This window comes from Mirounga leonina, unplaced genomic scaffold (assembly GCF_011800145.1).
Source record: "Mirounga leonina isolate KUSES-001 unplaced genomic scaffold, KU_Mleo_1.0 Mir_91, whole genome shotgun sequence".
Lineage (NCBI taxonomy): Eukaryota > Metazoa > Chordata > Mammalia > Carnivora > Phocidae > Mirounga > Mirounga leonina.
In genome coordinates this window covers 18,804,289-18,827,874 of record NW_023270839.1, presented here as the reverse complement: position 1 = coordinate 18,827,874, position 23,586 = coordinate 18,804,289, and the positions used below count along the sequence as shown (strand labels likewise).

General features: G+C 62.3%; 1 protein-coding gene across 1 annotated transcript in view; it reads left to right on the top strand.

Moving 5' to 3' along the window:
- Positions 1 to 23,586, top strand: part of SPTBN5 (spectrin beta, non-erythrocytic 5) — a 44,933-nt gene that overhangs the window by 20,978 nt on the left and 369 nt on the right. Inside the window, exons 26-68 of the mRNA XM_034994601.1 lie at positions 645 to 802; positions 1,198 to 1,333; positions 1,572 to 1,717; positions 2,477 to 2,591; positions 2,698 to 2,808; positions 3,026 to 3,205; positions 4,002 to 4,208; positions 4,389 to 4,538; positions 4,691 to 4,795; positions 5,195 to 5,362; positions 5,864 to 6,013; positions 6,136 to 6,327; positions 6,547 to 6,642; positions 8,337 to 8,452; positions 8,537 to 8,651; positions 9,432 to 9,545; positions 9,712 to 9,833; positions 10,089 to 10,251; positions 10,457 to 10,645; positions 10,901 to 10,978; positions 11,618 to 11,790; positions 13,445 to 13,535; positions 13,682 to 13,828; positions 14,434 to 14,571; positions 14,651 to 14,907; positions 15,091 to 15,277; positions 15,498 to 15,710; positions 16,186 to 16,382; positions 16,511 to 16,715; positions 17,001 to 17,195; positions 18,071 to 18,226; positions 18,453 to 18,670; positions 18,835 to 19,024; positions 19,245 to 19,421; positions 19,605 to 19,709; positions 20,059 to 20,199; positions 20,467 to 20,534; positions 21,171 to 21,261; positions 21,352 to 21,443; positions 21,594 to 21,679; positions 22,500 to 22,547; positions 22,808 to 22,901; positions 23,123 to 23,274. Of these exons, the coding sequence (XP_034850492.1) occupies positions 645 to 802; positions 1,198 to 1,333; positions 1,572 to 1,717; positions 2,477 to 2,591; positions 2,698 to 2,808; positions 3,026 to 3,205; positions 4,002 to 4,208; positions 4,389 to 4,538; positions 4,691 to 4,795; positions 5,195 to 5,362; positions 5,864 to 6,013; positions 6,136 to 6,327; positions 6,547 to 6,642; positions 8,337 to 8,452; positions 8,537 to 8,651; positions 9,432 to 9,545; positions 9,712 to 9,833; positions 10,089 to 10,251; positions 10,457 to 10,645; positions 10,901 to 10,978; positions 11,618 to 11,790; positions 13,445 to 13,535; positions 13,682 to 13,828; positions 14,434 to 14,571; positions 14,651 to 14,907; positions 15,091 to 15,277; positions 15,498 to 15,710; positions 16,186 to 16,382; positions 16,511 to 16,715; positions 17,001 to 17,195; positions 18,071 to 18,226; positions 18,453 to 18,670; positions 18,835 to 19,024; positions 19,245 to 19,421; positions 19,605 to 19,709; positions 20,059 to 20,199; positions 20,467 to 20,534; positions 21,171 to 21,261; positions 21,352 to 21,443; positions 21,594 to 21,679; positions 22,500 to 22,547; positions 22,808 to 22,901; positions 23,123 to 23,274 (6,232 nt within the window). The remainder of the gene's footprint in view (positions 1 to 644; positions 803 to 1,197; positions 1,334 to 1,571; positions 1,718 to 2,476; positions 2,592 to 2,697; positions 2,809 to 3,025; positions 3,206 to 4,001; positions 4,209 to 4,388; positions 4,539 to 4,690; positions 4,796 to 5,194; positions 5,363 to 5,863; positions 6,014 to 6,135; positions 6,328 to 6,546; positions 6,643 to 8,336; positions 8,453 to 8,536; positions 8,652 to 9,431; positions 9,546 to 9,711; positions 9,834 to 10,088; positions 10,252 to 10,456; positions 10,646 to 10,900; positions 10,979 to 11,617; positions 11,791 to 13,444; positions 13,536 to 13,681; positions 13,829 to 14,433; positions 14,572 to 14,650; positions 14,908 to 15,090; positions 15,278 to 15,497; positions 15,711 to 16,185; positions 16,383 to 16,510; positions 16,716 to 17,000; positions 17,196 to 18,070; positions 18,227 to 18,452; positions 18,671 to 18,834; positions 19,025 to 19,244; positions 19,422 to 19,604; positions 19,710 to 20,058; positions 20,200 to 20,466; positions 20,535 to 21,170; positions 21,262 to 21,351; positions 21,444 to 21,593; positions 21,680 to 22,499; positions 22,548 to 22,807; positions 22,902 to 23,122; positions 23,275 to 23,586) is intronic.

The window sequence follows — 23,586 nt, the reverse complement described above, 5'->3', positions numbered from 1 at the left end:
CTCTTGGGGTCACCTGTTCTAACCCTCCCCACATCTTCCGCAGGGTTCTTCCTCCCACACTTTGAATGTCACCCTTTGAGTTAACCAAATGCCCTCCTGAAACCTACCTCCCCCCACAAGCATCCCCCTGGTTAAAGGGAGGGAGGTCTGGAGCACCCTCCTCCTTCCTGGTCTCGGACTCTCAGGACCCCACAGCCCTGGACCCCACAGCAGCCCTGGTTCCGGCTGGCACTGAAGCGTCCTCTTGCCTGGGCATGGGTTTCTCAGCCATTCCTACAGGGCGTGCCTAGAGCCATGCCCTTGTGGCGCTTCGGTGTCCCAGACATCCTGGGCAGCTCGCTTAGCCCCGGCTGTCGCGGTCTACTATATCGTTGGGATCTAGTGCAGTGCTTCCCGTGCCCTCCCCCCTTGGCCTCACTTACCCTCCCTTGCTAAATAATGAGCCCTCACTTCTATGGAACAGTAAGAACTCCATCAGTATCGGGGAGGTGGGTGATGGGTGCATGGCTGGAGAGATGGGTTGGGGATGAATGGTGGGTAGATGAGTGGATGGATGGGTCTGAGGATCCGTGGCTGAATGGATGGGTGGGTAGATGAAGGAGCCACCCAGTCTGCGCCTGGCCTGGGTGCATGTGTTCTGGCAGGCCCTGCAGCAGGAACTGACTCTCTATTGGAGCTCCCTGGAGAAGCTTGACCAGAGGGCGCAAAAGCTCGCTGGCCCCGGGGCCGCTGAGCCGCTGGCCGTGGTCCGGGAGAGGCTCCGGGAGCAGCTGCAAGCACTGCGGGAGTGGGCAGCCACATGGTAAGGGCCACTGCACCCACTCTGGGTACGGGGGGCCTAGCCACGGTTGACTGTTCCCATACTGTGACCCTGAGTTGGAAGCAAACCATGGCCCCAGGCCCACAGAGATGTGTCAGAGGAGTCCTTGCTGGGTGTCACTCACCTCCTTCCATCAAGTCCGCAACCAGGCCCACTGGGCAGGAGCTCAGCCCCCTGCACCCAGCTCCCAGCTCTCGTTTCTTCCCTGCATATGCACCCACTGCCCTGCACTGGCCCTCTTGGCTTTACTTCTCCCCGAATCCAGAGCCACAGGCTTGCGCAGAGACCACAAATAAGCTCCTTCAGGTTCCCCCCTTCCGCTGGGCCAGCTGTCCCCAGGGGAGTGTGCAGGTGGGAACCACGGGCTGTCCCCCCAGGGGCCGGGAGCTGGAGGGGACTCTGAAGCTGCATGAGTTCATGGGGGAGGCTGAGGAGCTGCAGAGCTGGCTGGCTAGCCAGAAGCTGGCGGCCGGGCCAGTGGAGAGCCTCGGAGAAGACCATGCGCACATCCTGGTGAGAAGGGCTGGGGCTGGGAGGACACCCTCCGGTGGAAGGCTGGGGGCAGCGGGCTGGCCTGCAGGGCTGTGGAGAAGGGGGCCGTGGGAGTCGGGAGTGCTGGCCGAGGACAGGCCTTCTGAGGAGGTGTGCAGGCACGTGGCTGTCCCACCTGTCATTGCCCAGACGGTCAGGAGGCGCCTGCAGCCTCACCAGCAGGGGGCCGCTCCGTCACCCACTCCCCTCTTCTCCTCAGCACCTCCGCACCAAGTTTGCAAGGTTCCAGCACCAGGTGGAGCTGGGCGGCCGGTGGGTGGTAGCCTGCCTGCCGCTGGTAGAGAGCCTGCTGGAGCTCGGGCACAGGGCCGCCCCCAATGCCCAGCAGAGGCAACAGGACCTGCAGTGAGTGCCCAGTGGGCTAGGCCGGGGGTGCAGGTTTGGGGGAGCGAACGGTGCGGGCAGCTCTTGGGGTGTTAAGAGAGCGTAGGCTGCTCTGAGGGCCACGCTGGCTCTGCCTGCCCGCGAGGATTCTAGAGAGGGCGCGGGTCCCAGGGAGGCTGAGCCAGGCCCTGGTGACCGCGGCCTAGAAGGGAGGCAGAGCTGGGTGTGCAGGTCAGGGAGTCCTGCCCAGACCCCCAGGGACACTTTTCCAAACCCCTGGCTCCCGGGACTTGGGGAAGGAACTGCCTAGCTGCCACCCGGCTGGCGTGGGTCCCTCCCGGCCCCAACTCCAGCCTGCGGGCTCTGAGGCCAGGCCTGACTTGTCCATGACCCCTGGCATGGAGCCTGGCCTGGTGGAAGCCCTAGAAGCTCATGAGAGTTGGCCGAGTACATGAGGAATGGAGAAAAGATGTGACTTCTGCCCTTGAACATTCATAATCTGATTGACAATTGAGACTGGAATACACAAGACGGAAGAAGGACCACAAAGCGTAGAAATCAGGGTCTGAGCATGATAGCGACGAAGGACTGAATTCATGGTGAAGCTGGAAAGGCTCCAGGCAGGCCCTGAGGCAGGAAAGGGGGTTCAGAAGGGGAGCTTTGGGCCAGTCCTGGATGCAGCCCAGAGAGGAGGAGGGCTGACAAGACTAGCCAAGGGTGGAATGGGATGCGGCGCCAATGGCTCACCTCCCGTTGGTCTTCCACGTTCCCCGGGGATAGGGCTGCCTGGTCGGAGCTGTGGGAGTTGACCCAGGCCCAAGGCCACCTGCTCCAAGACGCCGAGGTCACCCTCAGAGTACACGGAGATCTGTTGGAAGCCCTCATGCAGGTCCAGGTACGAGCCCGAGGGGAGGAAGGGGGTTCTTTCTAGAAGTGGATCCACCCCAGGCTCAGTGCCCCACCCTCTATTTCTGACGGCCTTGGCCATTTCCTCTCCTCAGGAGAAAGCCACAGGCCTCCCCAGTGAGGTGGCCCCAGACCTGCGTGGACTGGAGGCCCAGCTGAGGAGACACGAAGAGCTGGAGCATGAGCTCGTGGGCACTGGGCAGCAGGTGAGCCGGTCTGGCTGCCTCTCCCCCCCGGGCCCCTACAGGCCCCCTCAGGCCTGTCCATCTCTTCCTCTGGGTTTCCCATCCTCCCGCAGGGCCCCCAACTGGGCCTACTGTGCGTGGCAGGGCATGGCTCGAGGGGGGGTTCTGCGGGATGGGCAGGCCCTTCAGCCTCTAGGAGGACGTGACCCTTCCCTCCCTATACTCCACCTGCCCCCAGCTGCAGGAACTGCTAGAGGCCGCGAGCGCAGTACAGAAGCTGGGGCCGGGGCCCCAGGCCCACGCCGTGCGGCAGAGGCAGCAGACTCTGGTGCGGGCCTGGGAGGCCCTGAAGCTACGCTCAGCACAGCGCAGGACCCAGCTGGAGCGGGCGTGCCTCCTGGCCCGTTTCCACCGAGCGGTGGGGGCTCCTTCCTCTTGGGCGGTGTGCGTGTGCGTGCGCGTGTGCGTGTGCGTGCGTGTACTACTGAGGCCCTCCTGCTCTGGAGGGAAACCCAGTGCGGACATGAGTTAGAGGACTGTGGGTACGTCTGGCAGGCTGTCTGGCCGGTCAGGGCACTGAGCACGTGGGCTGGAGCTGAGGGGTCCTCCTTGGCTACTTTCTAGTAGCATGAGCGTGAGCAAGGCACGGAGCCTTAGTTGTCGCCCTCTGTTTGCGAGTACCTCCTTCATACACACTGTGCTACTGACCTTGCTTCACCTCTGGAATGAGGTGTTTGGACAAGGATCCGAGGCCCCTCCAGCTCGAACACTGAACACAAATCAGAAGACAGTTTGTAAGTATTAAAGTAGAAATCCTGAGGACGAGGTGAGCAGTGAGGTGTCATAGTGTCCGGGAGGCCTTCGTGAGGCAAACAAGGCCTTGGCCCTTGAAGAGCAGGTGAGCTGGGAAGACTCGGAAGGGAGGAGAAGGAGCTTCTAAGGACGGGCACCAAAGCAAAGGGTGAGGAGTCTCTGTGAGGGTGACGAGGTGGCAAATGTGGACATTTCGTGGACCTGGAAGGATTAGGTTGGATGACTTCAGAGGAACCTGGTGACAAAAGGCCCTGTGAGCCTCAGCGGAGGCTCTGACCTGGGACAGCTACTCGGCCGTGCGAGTGGACGTGGGCAGGCTATAGTTTGGCCTCAGAACCCGGTTCTCTGCCGCCCAGCCCAGCCCTCACCCAGCTCTCTCCCTCCGTCTCCTGGGGACCCAGGTGCAGGACTACACCTCCTGGGTGGCCGCCGTGTGGCAGGAGCTGCAGGAAGAGGAGAACTCCCAGGAGCCTGGCAGTGGCCTTCTAACGCTGCTCAGCACCCACCGGCAGCTTCGGGCAGAGCTGGAGGCCCGGGAGGAGCTGCACCAGAGGGCCTCCCAGCTGGGCCAGCAGGCGCTTCTGGCTGTAGGGACACCCAGCAAGGAGGTGGGCCCCCTTGTCCGGTGCCCCCCCTCCAGCCTGCCCTGACCTCGTCTGAGCCCGATCACCCCACGCCCTGCCCCGCTGTGCCCTGCTGGCCTCTCGTCAGGGGCTTCCCTCAGGATCGGCTTCCATCTTGTCCGTGCGGCTCTCCCCAGTGCGGGCTCCCCACATGCCCGTCCCCAGGTCCAGGAAGGGCTGCGAGCCCTACAGGATGAGCGGGAGCAGGTGTTCCAGGCCTGGGAGCAGAAGGAAGAGAAGCTGCAGGCCATGCACCGGGAGCAGCTCTTCCTCAGAAAGTGTGGCCACCTGGACCAGATCCTCACAGCCCAGGAGGCAGGTCCCCCTCACCCCACAACTCATGCTCCCCGTGCTCCCCCTTCTTTATCCCTGATGGGAGGCCCACATGGCTGCAAATGGAGGTGGGGAGGCCCAGCTGTTTGGACAGTCCCTAATGGCCTCTTTGACTTCTCCACGGGCTGATCCAGGTCTCCCTGAAAACCAGTGCCCTGGGGAACTCAGTGGAAGAGGTAGAACGCTTGATCCGCAAACACAAGATTTTCCAGAAAGTTCTGACTGCCCAAGATGAGAAGGTAAGAGGCTCAGAGAGAACTGGGCATGCTCAGAAATCGGGGGTAGGGGGGAGAGGGCGGAGTCTAGAAACTTTGGAGAGTTTTGAATGGGGGACATAGAGTGCTTGGTGACCCACAGGTAATGTTGATGTACAGGGACAGCCTATGGGAATAGGGGTGCCTGGTTGGGGCTGGCTGAGCAGAGGGAGATGTATGGTTCAAGAAGAGAGCCACACTGTGGGGATACCAGGGCCCTTTGGCTCCACATGACATGGTCACAGGGGAGCTGTGAGTTTGGTTCTGGCTTGCTGGGAGGACCAGCCAGCCCTGGGCCATGGCGGGCTGAGGGAAGGGCTTCCCGTTGGGCCAGCCTCCCAGTGTGGGAGAGCAGGAGACTGAGCCCCCAACCCTCCCCCGCAGGAGGCAGCTCTGTGTGAGCAGGCGAAGACACTTGGGGGCCCCAACGTGCAGGATCGGCTCCGCACAGTGCTAGAGCATCGGGCTCGAGTGAAGGAGCTGGCAGAGAGCCGGGGACAAGCCTTGCATGCCTCTCTGCTGCTGACTGGCTTCACCAGGGCCGTGACCCAGGTCAGAGGGCCACCCCCAACCCTGTGCCTTCTGCTTGGGCAACATTTTATAGTGCACAGATGACCTTCACCTTCACAGGCTCCTTCAGGCCTCACCACATCCCTGTGATGAGGACACTGGAGTCTGGAAGGTTCAATGGCTTTCCCAGAGGCCTTGCTGGGACCCAGAACATTTGATTCAAAGATACTATGAGCAGAGACCTTGTTGCTTCCTGAGCCTGTGAAGGCTAGGCCAGAGAGAGGCAGGGAGGCAGAGGGAGGGAGCCAAGTATCTGGGCCTGGGAGCAGGCCAGCCTCCCCTCCAGAGGCCCTGCCCAGCCCTTCCCTGGGGCTGGGGGCCGGCTGGGCTAGAAGCACTGGATTACACCTACCCGGCACTGACTCGCCCAGCCCTGGGGGCCAGCAGTCCACTCCCTGGGCTCAGCTGACAGTGAGCGTGTGGGAATCTCTGTGGACTGACGCAGCCCCGGCATCATGGGATTCATGTCCCCACCCCCACCAGGCCCAGGACTGGATCGAGGAGCGAGTCCAGCAGCTGAAAGAGCCAATCCCTCCTGGGGACCTGAAAGACAAGTTGAGGCTCTTGGGAAAACACCAGGCCTTCGAGGCTGAGGTCCAGGCCCACGAGAAGTTCATAACCTCTGTCACCAAGGTAACAGCCAGGCCCTCGGCCCCAGTCCTACCCCAAAGTGTGGGCTCTCGGGTGGCCAAGGGGAAAGGTCTCAGGCAGGGGGTGGGGCGACAGGCAAGATCTCCGGGTGTCCGGTCTCCCAGGACGGCGAGGCTCTCCTGGCCCAGAGCCACCCTCGGGCAGGAGAGGTCTCCCGGAGGCTGCTGGTGCTGCAGGAACGCTGGCGGAAGCTGAGGCAGGCAGTGGCTCTCCGGGGCCGGGACCTGGAGGACAGATGGAACTTCCTGGAGTTTCTGCGGAGAGCTGACTTTGCAGAGGCCTGGATCCAGGGGACGGTGAGAGGCAGCCGGGCGGGGGCAGAGCTGGGGTGGGCCTGCCGGGCTGAGAGACAAGGGCAAGGACGGGCCTGCAGCTCCCCAGCTCCCTGACAGGCGGGAGCCCCAGCAGGAAGTCCCCAAAGCCACCCCCTGCCCCAACACCACTCGGGGGGCTGGGTGCCCTGGTGCCGGGCCTCAGAGCACTGCCCCCAGACCCTCACCCCTCGGCCTCCACAGGAGGCGATGGTGAACCTGGGCGACCTGGGCCAGGACCTTGAGCACTGTCTGCAGCTCCGCAGGCGGCTCTGCAAGCTCCCAGGAGTCTGGGCCCGGGTAAGGGGGCCCTGTGGGGGAGAGGTCAGTCACTGTGTCCCCACGGGGGACATACCGCTCAAGTAGTGACCCAGCATGGGTCAGGGGAGGGCTCCAGCCACAGCTCCATGCTTACTATCTGCATGTGCTCAGGCAGGCCCCCTCATCTCACCAAGCCGTAGTTTCTCCATCTTTAAAATGGGGATAACAGGGCGCGTGGGTGGCTCAGTTGGTTAAGCGACTGCCTTCGGCTCAGGTCATGATCCTGGAGTCCCGGGATCGAGTCCCGCATCGGGCTCCTGCTCGGCGGGGAGTCTGCTTCTCCCTCTGACCCTCCTCCCTCTCATGCTCTCTGTCTCTCATTCTCTCTGTCTCAAATAAATAAATAAAATCTTTAAAAAAATAAATAAAAATAAAAAATAAAATAAAATGGGGATAACGCCTGCCTCTTAGGTAAGGGAGCAAGGACATGAGGCAGTGGCTACACCAGTCTATACCTGTGATAAAACTGCAGAGAACTGTACCCCACACACACAGATGCACGCATGCAGAAACAGACACACTTCGAATAAAGCCTGTAGTCGGGTTCGTAGTTATAATGTCCATTTCTTGGTTTCCACTTTGTGCCCCAGTTATATAAGATTTTACCCTCAGGGAGACCTGGGGGGAGGGTACGTGGGGCTTCTCCATACTACTTTTGCAATTTCCTGTGTATCTGTAATTATTTCAAAATTTTAAAAAAGAATGCACGTCTGCCTGGATGGAGTGGATAATCCAGCAGTAAACTGCAACTACCCATAAGCCCCGTTCAGCCTCTTGGCTCCTCCTCACCACACGCACCCCCCAAATCTCTTTCTCTTATGTGCTCTAGACGAAAGAAATAGGACAAATGTAGTCATAGTCAGGTGTTAGAGACCAAACACGCTCCCGTCCTCCCTCCGGCATCAGTACGTACAGTTTGTAAAAGGCCGCGGTGCTCGCCCCCAGCTCCCCTTTGCTAGTGGAATTCACAGCCTCGGTGCCAGGCGCTGCGGTAGAAGGAGCGCCAGAGAGGCTCAAGGAGCGGGGCTCCGATCCCAGCCTGGCCACGCATCAGCCATGGTGGCCTCTGACTCTGCTCTGGCGTCTGTACGAGGAGAGAAGCCCCCTTCCCTGCCCAGCTCGTACGAGACCCTTCCTTGGAAGCACTTTGGGAATTTTAAGCAGCTCCACCAGTACTAGCTGCTCTTACTGGGGGCAGGACCCCTGCGCTCCCTCCCACTGCCGGGGACCCCCACCCCATGGACCCGTAAGCCCCTCTCACTAAGCAGCCCCAGCCCAGGACTTGTAGGGGTGCAGACACTCCGACACCAGGAGACCCAAGCTCACCATTTCATTCCACCATTTGCTTTGCTTTTATCAATTCTTATTCTCAATTCTTACTCTTGCTTTCTTACCAACTGCTTTCCTGAGCAATTTAACTTTAAAGCTTCTGTTAATCATCGCCTGCTGGGTTCTGACCGAGGAGCGTGTTTCCTAGGCTCAGACACGCTGGGGCTGCAGGCCGCTAGGGCATCTAGCTCACTGCACCCAGCCGGGGGTGCGGCTGCCTCTGCTCCCCCAACACCCTGCCCCTCACCTCTCTCGGGCCGGGCAGACCCCCCACGTGCTGTGACTGTTCGGGGTGGGTGTTGCCGCTGCCCTCACTGTCTCCCCCCCCCGCTCCCCCCCTGCAGGACACAGTGAATGACACCCACATCAGGAGCGTCAATGACTTGTCCCTGAAGCTCGAGAACCTGGACCCTGAGCAAGTCAGGACCATCCACCAGCGGCGACAGCAGCTGAATAGCAGGCCAGTCCCAGAGTGGGAGGCAGTGGGGCCAGGAGAGGGGGCTGGAGGGCCACCTCCGACTGAGCCTTACACCCTCCTTGGCAGATGGGAGAGTTTCCATGGCAACCTACTCTGGTACCAGCTGCAGCTGGAAGGGGCCCTGGAGATACATACGTTGTCCCTAGAGCTGGATGACCTCGTGGAGCAGATAGGGGAGAAGGTAAGCAGCAAGACCTAGCAGCGAGGCGGTGCGCTCACCCAGAGTTTCCTGTGTGTCCCACCCCGGCCCCCCTCTCCTCTTCAGCTGGCTTACTGGCGGTAGATGCTGCTGGGGTCCTTCAGGGCTGGGGAGAGGGGTCTGCCAGGGGCTCTCGGGATATCAACTCTGGGCCCCAGAAGAGCCCATTACAGGCTTGGTGGCTGGCCCACCTGGCTTCTAGAAACACTGCGGGTCAAGAGGCCAGAGCACAGGTTCCCCTCGCACTCTTCCCTCTGATGTCCCTGAGCAAGCCCAGAGCGTGCAGGAGCGTCGCCCCGGAGCGCGTCAGCAACCACAGAGAAACGTGGGCTACATGCTGGCGGAGGGTGGGAGTGGAGAAGTTGTCTGCCCCCCCAGGAAGTCCTGTGCGACACAGATGGTGCTCTGTTCTCGGCGTGCAAGGGGCTCTTGCCTCAATCTTCTTACTCCTCTGCTCCCCGCCCGAGCCAGCCAGGCCTGGCTGTCTGTCCATCCTCAGTTTCCCCCCAGAGGAATGAGAGACCAGTGAGACACGGTGTGTGGGGGCACCACAGAGATGACTGGGTCGGAAGGACATCCATCCCCTGGTCTCTCCTGGGAATCGTCCTCCTTCACTGAAGGAAGGGGCCTGGGGTCAGCAGAGGGCATGGGGAAGGGGGTCAGGTGGAGTACTTGCTTCTCACACAGAAACCCCGTGGCCGGTGTCCCCTCAGTGAGGGGGCAGTGGGGCAAAGGCAAAGCCAGTAACGTATTCCTTCCCAGGCTGCCCTGGTCCAGGCCCCGGACTATGGGAAAGATCTGGAGAGCGTGCAGAGGCTGATCTGGAAACACAAGGAGTTGGAGCAAGAAATGGGCCTCCTCCAGGCCCGGGTGGAGGTGTGTCCTCCTCTGTGGGACGCGGCTCAGGCACACAGGGCAGGAGGGCTTCGAGACCCCGGGAGCCGGTAGACTGCGTTCAGCAGTACACCCACCCGGAGACTGGGGGCCTCCTGCAGCCAGGGCTCCCCTGACTACAGCCCCTGAGCCTGGCTTTCCCCCACAGTCCCTAGAGAGGGCGGTGGGCCGCGTCTGCCAGAGAAGCCCTGGGACAGCCCACAGCCTCAGCCGCAAGCAGCGGGAGGTGATGGACAGTTGGTGGCAGCTCTGGAGGGGGGCCCAGAAGCGGTACGAACCCCTGGGCCTCTTTCCTCACAGACTTAGTCCCCGTAGCTTCTCTGTCTCTCCCCTTCCCCTAGACCCTCATCTCCCCTGAGAGCCTTTATCTGTCCTTCAAATAACCGTTGGCATTGTCCCCCTATGAATTCCCAGCCCATGGGCCCTTCTCTGGCTAAGGGGATTTGGGGATGGAGAGCACTGGTGCGGGTGTGAGGGAAAGAGGGGCTCAGAGGCCCCAGGGCTAGCTGATGAACCTGTGGGCAGCGGGGAGTCACTGGATGCCTTACACGAAGCTCAGAAACTGCAGGCCAAGCTGCGGCACTTGGCGGTCTGGGCCCGGGGGCTGCGGGCGGAGATGGAGGGCCGAAGCACCCCGCGCAGCCCGGCCGAGGCCCGGCGCAGGCTGGAGGAGCACCAGGAGCTCAAGGTGAGGGCCGGGACCCTGGGACCTCACCTCGTCTCTGCCCTGTCCCGACCGGTGATCCCACCTTTCTCTTGGGTCCTTTCTCCCTCACCTGCCTCTGCCTTTCTCCTCTTGCATCCCACCCACTCCGCTGTGCTCCCGTCTCGCGCCTCCTCTCTCGCATGGAGGGAGCCCCAGCCTCGGGGATCTGAGGCCAGTCTTGCGACAGGCCGAACTGGACTCCCGGACAGACAGCATCGGCCTGGCCCGAAGCACTGGGCAGCGACTGCTTGCAGCCGGCCGCCCATCTACCCCCGACCTCCGCCAGGCCCTGGCTGATTTAGACCAGGAGCTGAGCAGCCTGGAGGGGGCTTGGCAGGCGCACCGGCTCCAGCTGCAGCAGGCCTTGGAGCTCCAGGTAGGCAGCCTCCATCCTGCCCCCACCTAACCCCACCGTCCCCTGGTCAGAGCCAAGCCCAGAGAGGCCGCTATTCCAGGGGTTTGCCCACCGCCCAGCGCTCAGCTCGCCCGCAGCAAGCCTGCCGGCTGTGCAATCGTTCTTTTGAGCCAGGGTCTTGGTCCCTGATTTCTCCTCGGGGCACCAACACGGTCACTCCACCTCCAGCAACAGGACCCTCTGCTCACTTCCTTTTGCCTTTTCCTTTCTTGACAGCTGGTTCTGAGTTCTATGGAGCAGATGGAAAGTTGGCTCTGCAGCCAGGAGGCCTGCCTTGCTAGCGGGGGTCCGGGGGTAGGTGCCGACACGGGCTTTACCAAAGCAGCGACCAGTGCTGCCTGAGCTCCCCAGGCCAAGGGGGGCCCCCCCCCCACCCTCTACCATATCAGTCATCGAAGTCTTCACCCGTCCATGTTTGCAGTCCTTGTGCACCGGGGCGGGGGCTCGGCCCCACAGGGAATGTCCCGGGAGCTTAGAGGGTGAGCGCGGGCCCTTTGACCCACTCTTGCCTCCTTCCCACAACTTCTCACCTCTGCCCTCTTCACTTCCCTCCACTGAGGTTTGTTCTTCCAGCCACTGTCTGAACCCCTGTGGCAGGCAAGCCTGACTCAGGGGAGACCTCAGAAAACTCGGGGGCTAGCTTGTCCTGTGCTGACACGGTCTTACCAGAGTGCGGAGGAGGGGGTGTTCCTGTTAGGTGTAAAAGCTCCAACTGCCCTGAAGAATCTGACACTGACCCTTATCCCCAGTACCTTCCTTGGCTAAGGATCACTGCCCTAAAGCCAAACGCAGCCTTGAGAAATCAGGGGGACGGGTTTGGGCAGAGCACTCACCATGTGGGTGAGCGTTGGGTGGCGTGGCCGTCGGTGAGCAGGCAGCTTGGGACGGGAGGGGCAGCCCCGTGGACAGGAGCGGCTTCCCTGCTCCTGCCAGGACTCTTTGGCCACCGTGGAGACCCTCCTGCAGAAGCACAAGGTGCTGGAGCGGGGCCTGGAGGCTCAGGCTGAAAAGATCAGTGCGCTGGAGGCCGCAGCCCGCAGCCTGCACCAGGGTGGGCACCCCGAGGCCCAGGGTGCCCTGGGCCGGTGCCAGGCCATGCTCCTGAGGTATGTCTGGCTCTGGGCCATGGGCGGGAGGGCCAAGCTCACCAGCCTTTTCCAGGGGCTGAGGTGAATGCCAAGGCCCCAGCACTCCTGCCCAGCCCAGCGTGTGGCCACCCAGGGGGATAAAAGGGAGTTTTACCAAGAAGCGTGTCCCGGGAAACTGAAGGAGGGAAGACCTCATGGAAGCACGGTGGCTAAGTGTCCTCGGCCTCCAGGGCCACCGTGTCCTGAGTTCCTGTGCTGCCCCCTCATGGTGGGACTAAGGGGAAATGCCTCACAGAGTCTCGGGTCTGGGGGGGGTGGGCGGTAACAATGCCTGCCTCTTAGGGTAGTGGGGAGGATTTAGAAGATACCCTGATGTCTCAGCATGGTGCCCGCCACTCAGGCAGGTTGGCACATTTCTCACGCTCGTTTAAATGAACCTGGCACGGCTTACGAGACGCCAGGCTCTGCGTTTTGTCCTCGTAAAAGCCCATCTGGTTCAGCCACTTCATCCAGCTTCTCAGACTTTTAGAGCAAGGCAGAGTTGGCCAAAAGCCAGATCTCAGACTGGCGGGTGTCTCTGTCTTTCCCAGAGAGCCCACCGGGGTCCGCAGTGCTTGTCAGTCCGCGTGCAGACACTCCGGCAAGGGTAGGGCTGGGCCGTTCACTCCTACTCCTTGCACGTGGGACCCCACGTGGCTACCAGGAGGTCTTTGATTGACAGATGACAAATGTTGGTTTGCTGGTCTCTGTCAGCACCCTCCTCTCGTGACCCCCAATCACCTTAGGTGGTTTCTGGCAGGCCTGACTGCCCCCCGGGACAGTGCCACCCTGACCCCTCCCTTTGGGCTTCTGGCATCCTCTGCGGGGGGAGGGGTACACATTTCATCAAGCCTCGCGCCATCTCCAGCCCCCACACCCTTTGGTAGCCCCAGCAGAGGGAGACCAGAGTTTCCACTCAACACCGGCGTGGAGACTATACGGATGCGGGCAGAGTTAGACATCTGTTCCTATTTGTTTTTTAGATCACGTGCCTAATTACTCTTTCTGTGCCTATGGCAATGTATTTGATACATTGGTACAGAGAGCGGTACGCGCATACATAAATCAGTAGACGCACACACACAAGTACATACACGTTTGGGTGGGGACCCGCTCAAAGTTCTTCCTGATCGCAGTGCAGGATCCGGACGGTGGTTTGGACGCTGTGCTAGTTGGCTGGGGCGGCCCCGACCGAACCCCCCGGACGGGCGGCGTCAACGCCGGAGACGGATGTCCTCCCCATGCTGGAGGCCAGAAGTCCTCCATCCAGACGTTGGCCAGTGGTCTGTCCTGAGGCCCTCTCCTTGGCTTGCAGACAGCCATCCTCCTCTCGCTTCACAGGGTTGTCCCTGTGTGTGTGACACCTGACGTAGCGGGTTAGGGGGCGCCCTGAGGAGCTCATTTTAACTTAATTCTTTAAAACCCTGTCTTCAAATACGGTCACACTGTGACGTACTGGGAATGAGGACTTAGTGAAGAGGGGGAGTAGAGGGTCTCTCTGTTTCAAAGGGAACCCCAGATTCCAGACATCCTGGTCCAGGAGAAGGGCCATGGGGGGCATGTGCACACAGCCCTGAGCAGCTCCAGGTCCAGGGAGGGGACCTGAGGACCCATGACACCCTCCTTCTGGCAGGAAAGAGGCCCTGGTAGAGCGAGCCAGCACCCGTCGCCGCCAGCTAGAGGAGCTCCGGCAGCTGCAGACTTTCCTGCAGGATTCCTCTGAGGTTCCCCTTGGGTTGGGGGGTGGGTAGTGGTTGTGGTGGGGAAGGAGCTGCTCTGGGGAGAGGCCCCCCTTCCTTGGGGCAGTCCAGAGGTTTGGGGGAAAGGGAGAGCCCAAGGCAGCAGAGCCTGGTCCTCCGCGTATGTGCAGGTGGCCACGTGGCTGAGGGAGAAGAAGTCGGTGGCCCTGGAGGAGGGCTGGAGGGACCCCGCTGTGCTGCAGGCCCACTTGTGGAAGCAGCAGAGTCTCCAGGCCGAGCTAGACGCAAGTGTCCACCACCAACAAAGGCTGCAGATGGTGAGGCCCTGAGGGCCGTGGGAAGGGCCTGCAGGCCAGAGAGCAGGGGGAGACCCCGCAGAGCCCTGACGAGGGCTCTGATCCAGAGTCACAGATGGCCGACATTCATCGAGTGCTTTCTGTAGACAGGCATCATGCTAAGCACCCAAGGGTAGCGAGAAACAGTAGCTTTCCTGCAGCACCCTCTCCAAAACAAAGTGCCTTTTCAAGAATCCTAAAGATCATGTTTTGACGGGATAGTTTTTAAAGCCATCTAGGAAAGACATTAGGGGACGGAGAAGGCCACAGTGAGTGGTCCTGTGGGTAAAGGAGCCAAAGTGTAGCATCTTTTAAATTTATCCTCTCCCACCTACGAAGGGCAGGTCCTGGCCCCAGGCTGGCTCCGTCTAGTATAAAGTGTCCTGCTAAAAATGTTTGATGTTTTATCTCATTTAAACAAAATAACGGTTGTTCTCTCCATTCTATGGATAAGGAAAATGAGCTCTGAGAGGTTCAAGAATTTGCCCCGGGACACACAGCGAGCACACAGGCTGGGGGTGGAGCCAGCACAGGCCCCCTGGCACCAGCAGTCCTAAGTCCCTGCGGTGTGCCCCATGTGGCTGTAGGAGGGGCAGAGGCTGCTGCAGGAGGGCCACCCGGCCTCAGAGAGCATCCGGGAGCGGCTGCGGGAGCTGGGAGAGCTCTGGGACGAGCTGTGGGCCAAGAGCCGGAGGGAGGCAGCCGCTCTGCAAGAGGCTTGCAAGGTGGGCTCTGTGCGCCACGGAGCAGCTGGAGGGGGCGCTGGGCCTCTCCCCCTTGTGCCCACCTCCCATTCTGCCCCAGGCCCTGCATCTCCGGCAGAGCGTGGAGGAACTAGAGAGCTGGCTGGAGCCTGTGGAAGTCGAGCTGAGCGCCCCCATCGGGGACCCAGACCAGTCTGGGCTGGACGGGCTCCTGGGGGCACTGGGGGAGCTGGAGGCCGCCATGGACGGGCAGGCCAGGCGGGCATGGTGGCTGCTGGACCAGGCCCGGGTCCTTACAGGGGAAGGCCGCTGCCTTGCCCAAGACGTGGAGGACCAGGCCCAGCAGCTGCTTCGGAGGTAGAGCTGCCCCTGTGCATCCCGCCCGCCCCCTTCGTCCCTGCCCTCCAGCTTGTCTCCTCTGGGCTGTCCCCTCCCCCCACGGTGGGGGGCACTGAATGGGCGAGCGCTGGGTCACCGTCTGGCCCCAACACTGATGGCCATGGTCCCTGCCTGCCCCGTCCCCACCCTCCACCACTGCAGGTTTGAGAGCCTGCAGGAGTCCCTGCAGGAGCGCAGAGCTGCCCTGGAGGCCCGGAACCTGCTCTTGCAGTTCTTCAGGGATGTTGACGAAGAGATGGCGTGGGTGCAGGAGAAGCTGCCTCTGGCTACCGCCCAGGACTGCGGGCAGAGCCTGAGCACCATGCGACACCTGCAAGAGAAGCACCAGGTGTGGGCTCCCCCCCGCACCCCGAACTTCAGATTGAGCACAAGCCTCAGTCAGCCAGTGGTGCTGGGAGCTCTGTACCTCTGGGGGGCTTGGGGGGCACCCTGAGTTCTTCGTTGGCCATAAGGACAGGGAACTCTTCGGGGGCAAATCCATGGGATCCTGTAAGGCTTCCTGCACGACACTGGGGTCCCCTGAGGAAAGTCTTCCTCCGACTCCACAGAACCTGGAGAGCGAGCTGAGTAGCCACGAGGCTCTGACCCAGGCCGTGGTGGCCACGGGACACAAGCTGGCGCAGGCCGGGCACTTGGCAGCTGGCTCCGTGGCCGCCCGGGTGCAGCAGCTGGAGAGCGCCATGGGCTGCCTGCGGGCAGAGGCGTCGCGGAGGCGGCTGCAGCTACAGCAGGCTCAGGAGGCCCAGCAGTTCCTGACGGAGGTGAGGGGCTGAGGCGGAGCGCGGAGGGGCGGGGGCTGGGCGCGAGGAAACCCAGAGGGTAAGCAGGGCCTAGGCTCTGTGCATCTCCTGTTCCCTCCAGTAAGTGGTCTTCTGCCCCCCCCCGCCCCCTGCCCCCTGCCCCGAGCTCTTCCTTCTGCATGGCACCCAGAGCTCAGCCCCTCCCTGGGTTCGGTGTTATTTTGTTGTGTTGTTTCTTCTAAACCGGTGGTTCTCCGTCATTGCTTTTCATCAGAATGACCTGGAACCTTTAAGAAATGCAGATACTCCCATTCCATTCCAGACCAGATCAGAATCTTTAGGGCTGAGGGCCAGGCACAGGGAGCGTCAAAACTCTCGGCGCTTCCCGTGTGCAGCCAGGGTGCGAACCGCGACTCCAAAGCCCGAGGCCGGGCACTCCAGGCTGGGAGCCCTAGAGGCCATCACCCAGGGAGGACTCTCCTCTCTGCCACCCCAGCTCCTGGAGGCAGAGTCCTGGCTGGAAGAACGGGGCTGTGCCCTGGACGTCAAGGATGTGGGCCAGAGTGCCGAGGCCACACGCGCCTTTCTGCGGCGGCTGGAGGCCACCAGGAGAGACCTAGAGGCGTTCGGCATGCGAATTGAGAGACTGCAGCAGACCGCGGCCCTCCTGGAGAGCAGGCAGAACCCAGAAAGGTGGGTGGGAGCCAGGCGCGCGCAGGGGGGCGCAGGGAGGCACAGGGAGGGCTCTCCCTTCCGAGGCCCGCGAGGCCGCTCCGGCCTAGAGAAGAAGGGCTTCAGCGGGGTTGTCCTCCTTGCCACAGCACCAGGGCGCTGGGCCGGATGCGGGCGCTGAGGGAGGCCCATTCAGGGCTGCTGCAGAGGGCGGAAGGCAGGGGGCAAGGCCTGCGGGAACAGCTGCAGTGCCACCAGTTGGAACGGGAGGCCCTGCTCCTCGAAACCTGGCTGGCCAGCAGGGTGGCCACGGCTGAGTCCCAGGACCTCGGGCGGGACCTGGAGGCCGTCAAGGTGAGTCTCTCCCAAGCGAACCCGTGGCAGAGTGGATGGAGGCTGAGCCAGGGCAAGGGAGGTGTGTGCCTTTGGGCGAGAGGGAGGCGAGGGCGTGAGCTGAAGGGAAGAAGGTGGGCTCTGGGCGGATCCCCATGGTCCTAGAGCCAGAGCCGGGCAACGTCCGCTCCCGCCTCGTCCAGTACGGATGAGGGGACTGTCAGATGCTGCCAGGCCCTTCGCGAGCTGCAAGAGCTGCTGGACACCACCTCCGGAGTGACCCTCCCTGGCCCTCTATCCCCGCAGGTGCTGGAAGAGAAGTTTGATGCTTTCAGAAAGGAAGTTCAGAGCCTGGGGCAGGCCAAGGTGCAGGCCCTGAGGGAGCTGGCGGCCTCCCTGGAACGGACGGCCCCCAGGTGCTCTCCCCGGATTCAGGCGCAGAGGAGTCGCATCGAGGCCACTTGGGAGAGGCTGGACAGGGCAATAAAAGCCCGCAGCCAGGTAAGTGCGCCCAGGCCAGGCCAGGAGCAGCCACGGGGCAGGAGCACCCGTGCCTTCTGCCTGGGTCAGGGACGAGCAGGCCCACCAGGGTGAGCGTGCGAGTGAGTATGAGCATGGGTGGGTATGCGTGTGCGGACGGAGGTGGCTGCCTCTGATTCCCAGCACTAAGCAGATGGGGACTCTCGAAATCTTGCACCTCTACCCCACCCCAGCCCTCTCCACCAGTTTGCTTTCCTGCCGGCAGTTCACACCTGGGAGAAACAGAAGGCAGGTCTGGCCAGCTTTCGAACCCCTCGAAACCTCCCCTAAATACAGGCCTCAGGTTTGAAGATACACACCGTGTTGATCTCTCCTCAACCATGCATACTTAACTGGCTCCCTCGCTGCGCCCCCTCCCTCTTCGAAGCTCCATGCCCTCAGTGGATGGGCTCCATGTTGCTCCCCGACCTGTGTTCTCAGCTGTAGCTGCTGGTTTCTATAAAAGCAGGCTGCCCCCCAAGCCCCCAACAGCCTGGGCAGCCTCCTGAGCTGGCCCGCCCGTCCTAGCCAGTCCTCCCAGAAACCAAATTCCTCCCTCACGTGGACCCATCCCCCGCTGCCTCAGAGCCTCCATTTCTGCCTTTCTCGTGATTTGTACACCAAAGGCCCTCTTGTCACAGAAGGCCCCCCGAGGCCTTACCCCTCATCAGTAACATCACACACTCATTGAGCACTTGCCACATCTAGGACATTCTCCGTACCTGGTGGTCATGAACGAGTCACTGAGCCCCGTGGTCTTGGTTATTTAAAGGGAGGTGGTCCACGAGGCCATGTCTCCAGGGAGGAAGGACCCTAAGAGTGAGCTCAGCCCAGAGCAGGCCTCCCCCTTCTCCCAGAGCCTGGCCACAGCCCGGGAGGTCCGTGGCTTTGAGCAGGCAGTGACCGAGCTCCAGGGCTGGATGCAGGAGAAGGCCACCCCGATGGTGAGAGACATCTGTGACCACAGCTCGTCCTCAGTGCAGACCTTACAGCGACAGCACAGGTGCCTGGAGGTGAGGGTGCCCCCAGTCTCCCTGCAGGTGGGGGTAGGGCCCCCCAGAGGGGAGAAGGGAAGGCCCTCCTAGCCTGGGAGTGCTTGCCCAGGTTGCGGAACAGAGTGGAGTTGGCTGGGGAAGTTCTGGGAAACAGGAGGCCCCCAGAGAGGACCGGGTGCTCCCGGAGTGAGGGGGGTGCATCAGGTTGCGGGGCGTGAGGCCTGATCGGGTATTCTGGTGGCAGCGGGACCTGGCAGCTGTGGAGAAGGAGGTGGCCCGGGTGCGGCTGGAGGCCTGCCGACTGGGCCGGCTACACCCCGTGGCCTGGGAGGGCCTGTGCCAGCAGCTGGCCAGGGTGGAGGAGGCCTGGGCCACCCTGAGTGAGAAGGCCCGGGAGCGGGGCTGGCAGCTGGAGCACGCGGCCCGGGGCCAGGCCTTCCTCGGCCGCTGTCGAGAACTGCTGTAGGTGGCATCCCGCCCTGGTATTGGCTCAGCGCTGCCCCCGCGGGGTGGGGGGTCACCGCAGCTCTTCGGGGAGCCAGACTCCCCTTCCCCGGGCACACCTCATGCCCTGCCGCCCGAGGCCGCTCTCAGCCCTGACGGCAGCTTCATCTCCCTACCCTCAGAGCATGGGCTCAGGAGAAGCAAGCTCTGGTTTCTTCCGGGGAGCTGGCCGGGGACGTGGTGGGGGCCGAGCGGCTCCTGGTGCAGCACGCGGAGCTGGGGCAAGAAATCAGGGAGCACTGCCTTCGAGCGCAGGACTTACAGCGGGAAGGGCAGCAGTTGGTAGACAGCGGCCACTTCATGTCCCCGGAGGTACGAGCACAAAGGGGATGGAGCCCAGCTTCCCAAGGCCTTGGAGCCCCTAGCAGAAAGCGAACCCCTCAGGAGAAGGCCCGCAAAGAGCAGAGAGAGAAGCAGAGAAGGGAGGGGGAGGGTCTGGGCCTTGCCCGGGCCCCTCCGCTGGGCCCTCCAGCCCCATCCTGCCTCGGTGCTTCTGCTCGAGCGTCTGACGCATAGCACCCCTTCCCACCAGGTGACAGGGTGTCTGCAGGAGCTAGAAGGGCGGCTGCAGGCACTCACAGAGGCCTGCGCCCTACGCCAGGAGCGCTGCAAGGAGAACTGGGGCCTGCAGCAGCTGCAGCAGGAGCTGGACCGGGCCGAGGCCTGGCTGGCCTCCCGGGAGGCTCTACTGCTCGACCCCAGCTGTGGGGTGAGCCCAGCCCCCCGCCGCCACGAGCCAGCTGCACCGACTGGCAGCCGCAGCCAAGGGCGGGCCCTGCGGTCCCTGGGCTCCCTGACCCGCTAAACCGGGTTGTGGACCGGGGGCGGGGGGGGGGGGGGCGGCTCTCGGCACCCCTTGGAGCTGGGCCTCACCCCCCTGGCTTTTCCCCAGCACACTGTGTCCGATGTGGAGTTGCTGCTCTGCAGACACCAGGACTTCGAGAAGTTGCTGGCAGCCCAGGCAGAGAAGTTTGCCCAACTGCAGAGGAAGGCGGGGGTGAGAGGAGGCTGGGCGAGGGTATGCCAGCAGCAAGGGGCCTGAGGGCTGGGGTGGGAGCAGTCTGAGCATGGAGCCGCCCCAGGGCACTGAGCCCACATCCGACCCCTCAGGAAAACCCTGTTCTTTGCCTGGCCAGCTGCAGGGCCCCATCACCCCACCCCCGCATCCAGGTAGGCTGGAGCCCCACTGTGGGGCTAGGATGACGGGGAAGCCTCTTAAGCAAGCTGAAGCGGGAAGAGATGAAGACCCCTGAGAAGACAGGGATGCTCTCAAGGGGGAAGGCATTTGGGGAGGAGAAGCTGGGGCATGGAGCCCTGACCTGGCTCACCTTACTCCCCTCTCCAAGGTGGAACAGAAGCTGCCACAACAGGGGCCAGGGCTGAACCCCAGGAGTGCTGGCCATGCGCTCATCGCCCTCCAGCAGAGGCCCCTTGGAAGCTGGGGGCCCGGAGTACAGCTGGCTGAGACAAGGGACCCGCAGCCAGGTGTCCCCGTCGGGCCGCACATACCCCCTGCCACCATTGTCTCTCTGGAGCCTGCAGCCCGGCAGCAGGAGCCCAGTGGGGCCGGGGCCGCGGGGGTGAGGCCCAGACCCTGGACCCAGCAGTGAGCCCCGGGGGGTGGGCACTGGGCAGAAGAGCCGAGAGTCCTCAGGAATGAAGTGGTCAGAGAGGGGTGGATTCCTAGCCCACCTTTCAGAGGGGGCCTGTCCTCTGTTGCTGGATGTTTCCTGGGCCCCATCTTGCCCCTTCAGGATGCAAAGGGTGCCCCCACCGCGGAGGGGTTTTTGGAGCTCTGGCCGCAGCTCCCGCCTGCAGGGAGGCAGGGAGGCATGAGGAGGCTCCTTCTCCAGGCTGCTCTCCCCCGCAGAACCAGAGGGCTCAGAGGGGCCGTCAGGGCCTGGCATCCTGACGTGATGGTGGATAACCCCCTCCCCCCCATTCTTAAGACCATTTCATTCTTTTTTCTTTATTATTTAAGCAATCTCTACACCCAGCGTGGGGCTCAAACTCAACCCCGAGGTCGAGATCGGGGTGTCTCACACCCTACCGACTGAGCCAGCCTGGCGCCCCAGGACAGTTTCATTCTTAAGCTGCCTCACAGCTGCTGCCCCCACCCGCGCTTGAGCGGAAGCACCGAGGCAGGATGGGGCTGGAGGGCCCAGCGGAGGCGTCCGGGCAAGGCCCAGACCCTCCCCCTCCCTTCTCTGCTTCTCTCTCTGCTCCTTGCGGGCCTTCTCCTGAGGGGTTCGCTTTCTGCTAGGGGCTCCAAGGCCTTGGGAAGCTGGGCTCCATCCCCCCCCTTCCTCCTCTTGCTGGTTTCCCGGCACAGCCTTCCCTGGCTCCCTCTTCCCCGTGGACTTGGCCTGGGAGCCTCTGGAGACACACGGGCGATCGCGAGGATGGGCTGCAGCCTCCCCTCCACGCCCAGCTGGTGCAGCCTCCCTGCCTTCTCTCCACAGCCCTGCTCGAGCCCCTGGGATGGCTGCCACGGGACCCTGGGGAGCAGCTCCCTGAGCCTCTCCTGGGACGAGAGGAGGGCAGCAGAGGTACTGGGCAGTGGAATGTGGGGGAGGCAGAGGACAGGCCCACGGGGAAGAGCGGACATGGCACTGGTGACCCCTCTCATCTCTTCTCAGGATATGGCCCCAATGGCCACCCTTGACCTCGGAGGAGCCCAGTGTGAGAGGCCGGGGAACCAGCATGGCAGGAAACATGCTTTCTCCTTAAGGTGAGGGCCAGGTGGGGAGGGAGACAGTGGCCCCAGAACATGACCTGACCCAGCCGGCATGGCCTCCCAAGAGCAGCAGGGGGCTGGAGGCACAGGGGCCCACGGGTGTGGGAAGCCAAGAGTTTTGACCGCCGGCTCTGTGGGTGGCAGGCTGAGCGGCGGGGTGGAGACCCTGCGTGCGGCACCTTCGGAAGGGCAGGCTGAGAGCTGGCATCGAGCCCTGAGCAGCGCGACTGGTAAGCACCAGGGGCACCTGGGGAGGGACTTGGGGTAGAGTACCTGGCCCCCAACTAGTACCTCTCTAGCCTGAGAGGTAAGTGGGACTTAGTGTCTTCTCAGTTTAAGGCCCAGAAAGGGTAACCCACTTGCCAAAGATCACAGCGCTAATTAGTACCAGAGGGAGGGCCGGGCTTGCCCCCCTGGCTGCCCCCTGGCCCTGTTCTGCCCCCTTTGGAATCTGCCTCTCTGACTTCCCTGCATGCTCCTAGGCTTTGTTCTGTGACCCCGGGACCTTCTCTAACCTTCCACTCCTCAAAAAGCTCTGAATGCACTGCCCTTGGGGTATCTTGTGGACAGTGGCCAAACCCAGTTATATCAGGAAGGATGCCTGGAGAGCACCCCTGCCCCCGAAGTCTGTCGTCACTATGGTCAGATAGGCTCCACCCAGAGACAGTGATATTCAGGTCATGTCCTCAGGCTGCTGTGAGCCCCAGGTGGGAGTCCCTTCTTGTTCCTCCCAGTCTCTCGGGGTTCCTGGCTTCTTTCCTCACACTCTCTGGTCCCCTGGGAGCGGAGTCTGTCCTTCCAGAATCCCAAGGGGATCTTGAGTGTCTTCAGGATCTTCTCCAGACTAAGCCTCTCTTAGCCCATCTGCATTCAGCCTTCTAGGAGGCAGGGGTGCGCTGGGGGACCTGCCCGAGTGCTGGGCCCGCACTGCGCACCACGTGGGCAAGGCTTGGTGCGTACCACAGCCTCCTGGAGCAGGCACATCAGTCTGTTTGGGCTGCTTTTAACAAAACTATCACAGACTGGGTGGGTAACATTTATTTCTTACAGCTCTAGAGACTGGGAAGTCCATCAAGGCGCCACCAGATTGGGGGTCTGGTAAGAGTCTTCTTCTGGGTCGTGAGTGGTGCCCTCTCACTGTGTCCTCACTTGGTGGAAGGGGCCAGGTTGTTCTCTGGGGTTTTTGTAAGGGCTCCACCCTCATCACCTCATCACCTCATCACCTCCCAGTGCCGTCCCCTTGGTATTAGGATTTCCACAGAGGGATTTGGGGATAGACACGAACATGCAGGGAGGCTGCCGGCTGCAGAGGGCCTACCACCGGGGCCAGCGCTGACCACTGTTCTTTTGCTCTGCAGCCCACAGTCTGAGCCTGGAGCTCCCAGCCAGACCCGTGGGCTTCCCAGCTGCACATGCTGCTGAGAGTGCGCCCAGCACCGCCAGCCCGCTCAGGTAGGGCCCGTGGCTATGTGGGCAGGTGGGAGTCCTGAGCCCCATAACTGGCACAGCTGCTGCCCTCTCAAGCCTGAGATCTGGAGACTCAGCCCTAAGCTGCTAGGGTATGGACTAACCCCCGTATTTGAGACCCTCAGCAATAGAAAATCCTAGCACCCACCCCATCGGGTACAAAGCTCTGCTCAGAGTCCAGGCCCTGAGGTTCCCTCTCCCCACAGATTCCATGGCTGTCCCCCGACTTCCTCACTGAGGGAAACGCCCGTGAGTGCCGACGGCCAGCCACAACCCTTGGGGTTCCTACAGGCTGCGGGCCCTGCCCCAGCACCTGCCCACGGCTCCCACTGCCTTTCCTGCCCCAGCCAGGCCCAAGGTAAGGACGGCCCAGGCGCCCACACAGCGCTCACTCCTCGGCCTCCTCTTCCAGTCCGACAGAAGACAGGGCCGGCCTGCCCTCGGCCGCCTCTCCTGCTCTCCCCTGCTCCGACGGGAAAGGGGAGCCTTACTGTCCTAGAGCAGGCCAGCAGTCAGGCGGTCACCCGCCCACACTGACTCTCGCAGAGACAGACACCCTGGGTCAGGCCCAAGGAGCACCCGGGAGGGCGGCCATGGCTGTGGTCTCTGGCAGCTACGCAAGCCCGCTCCCGCAGGGCCCATGGGCTCCATTTGAGAATTCAGATAACAT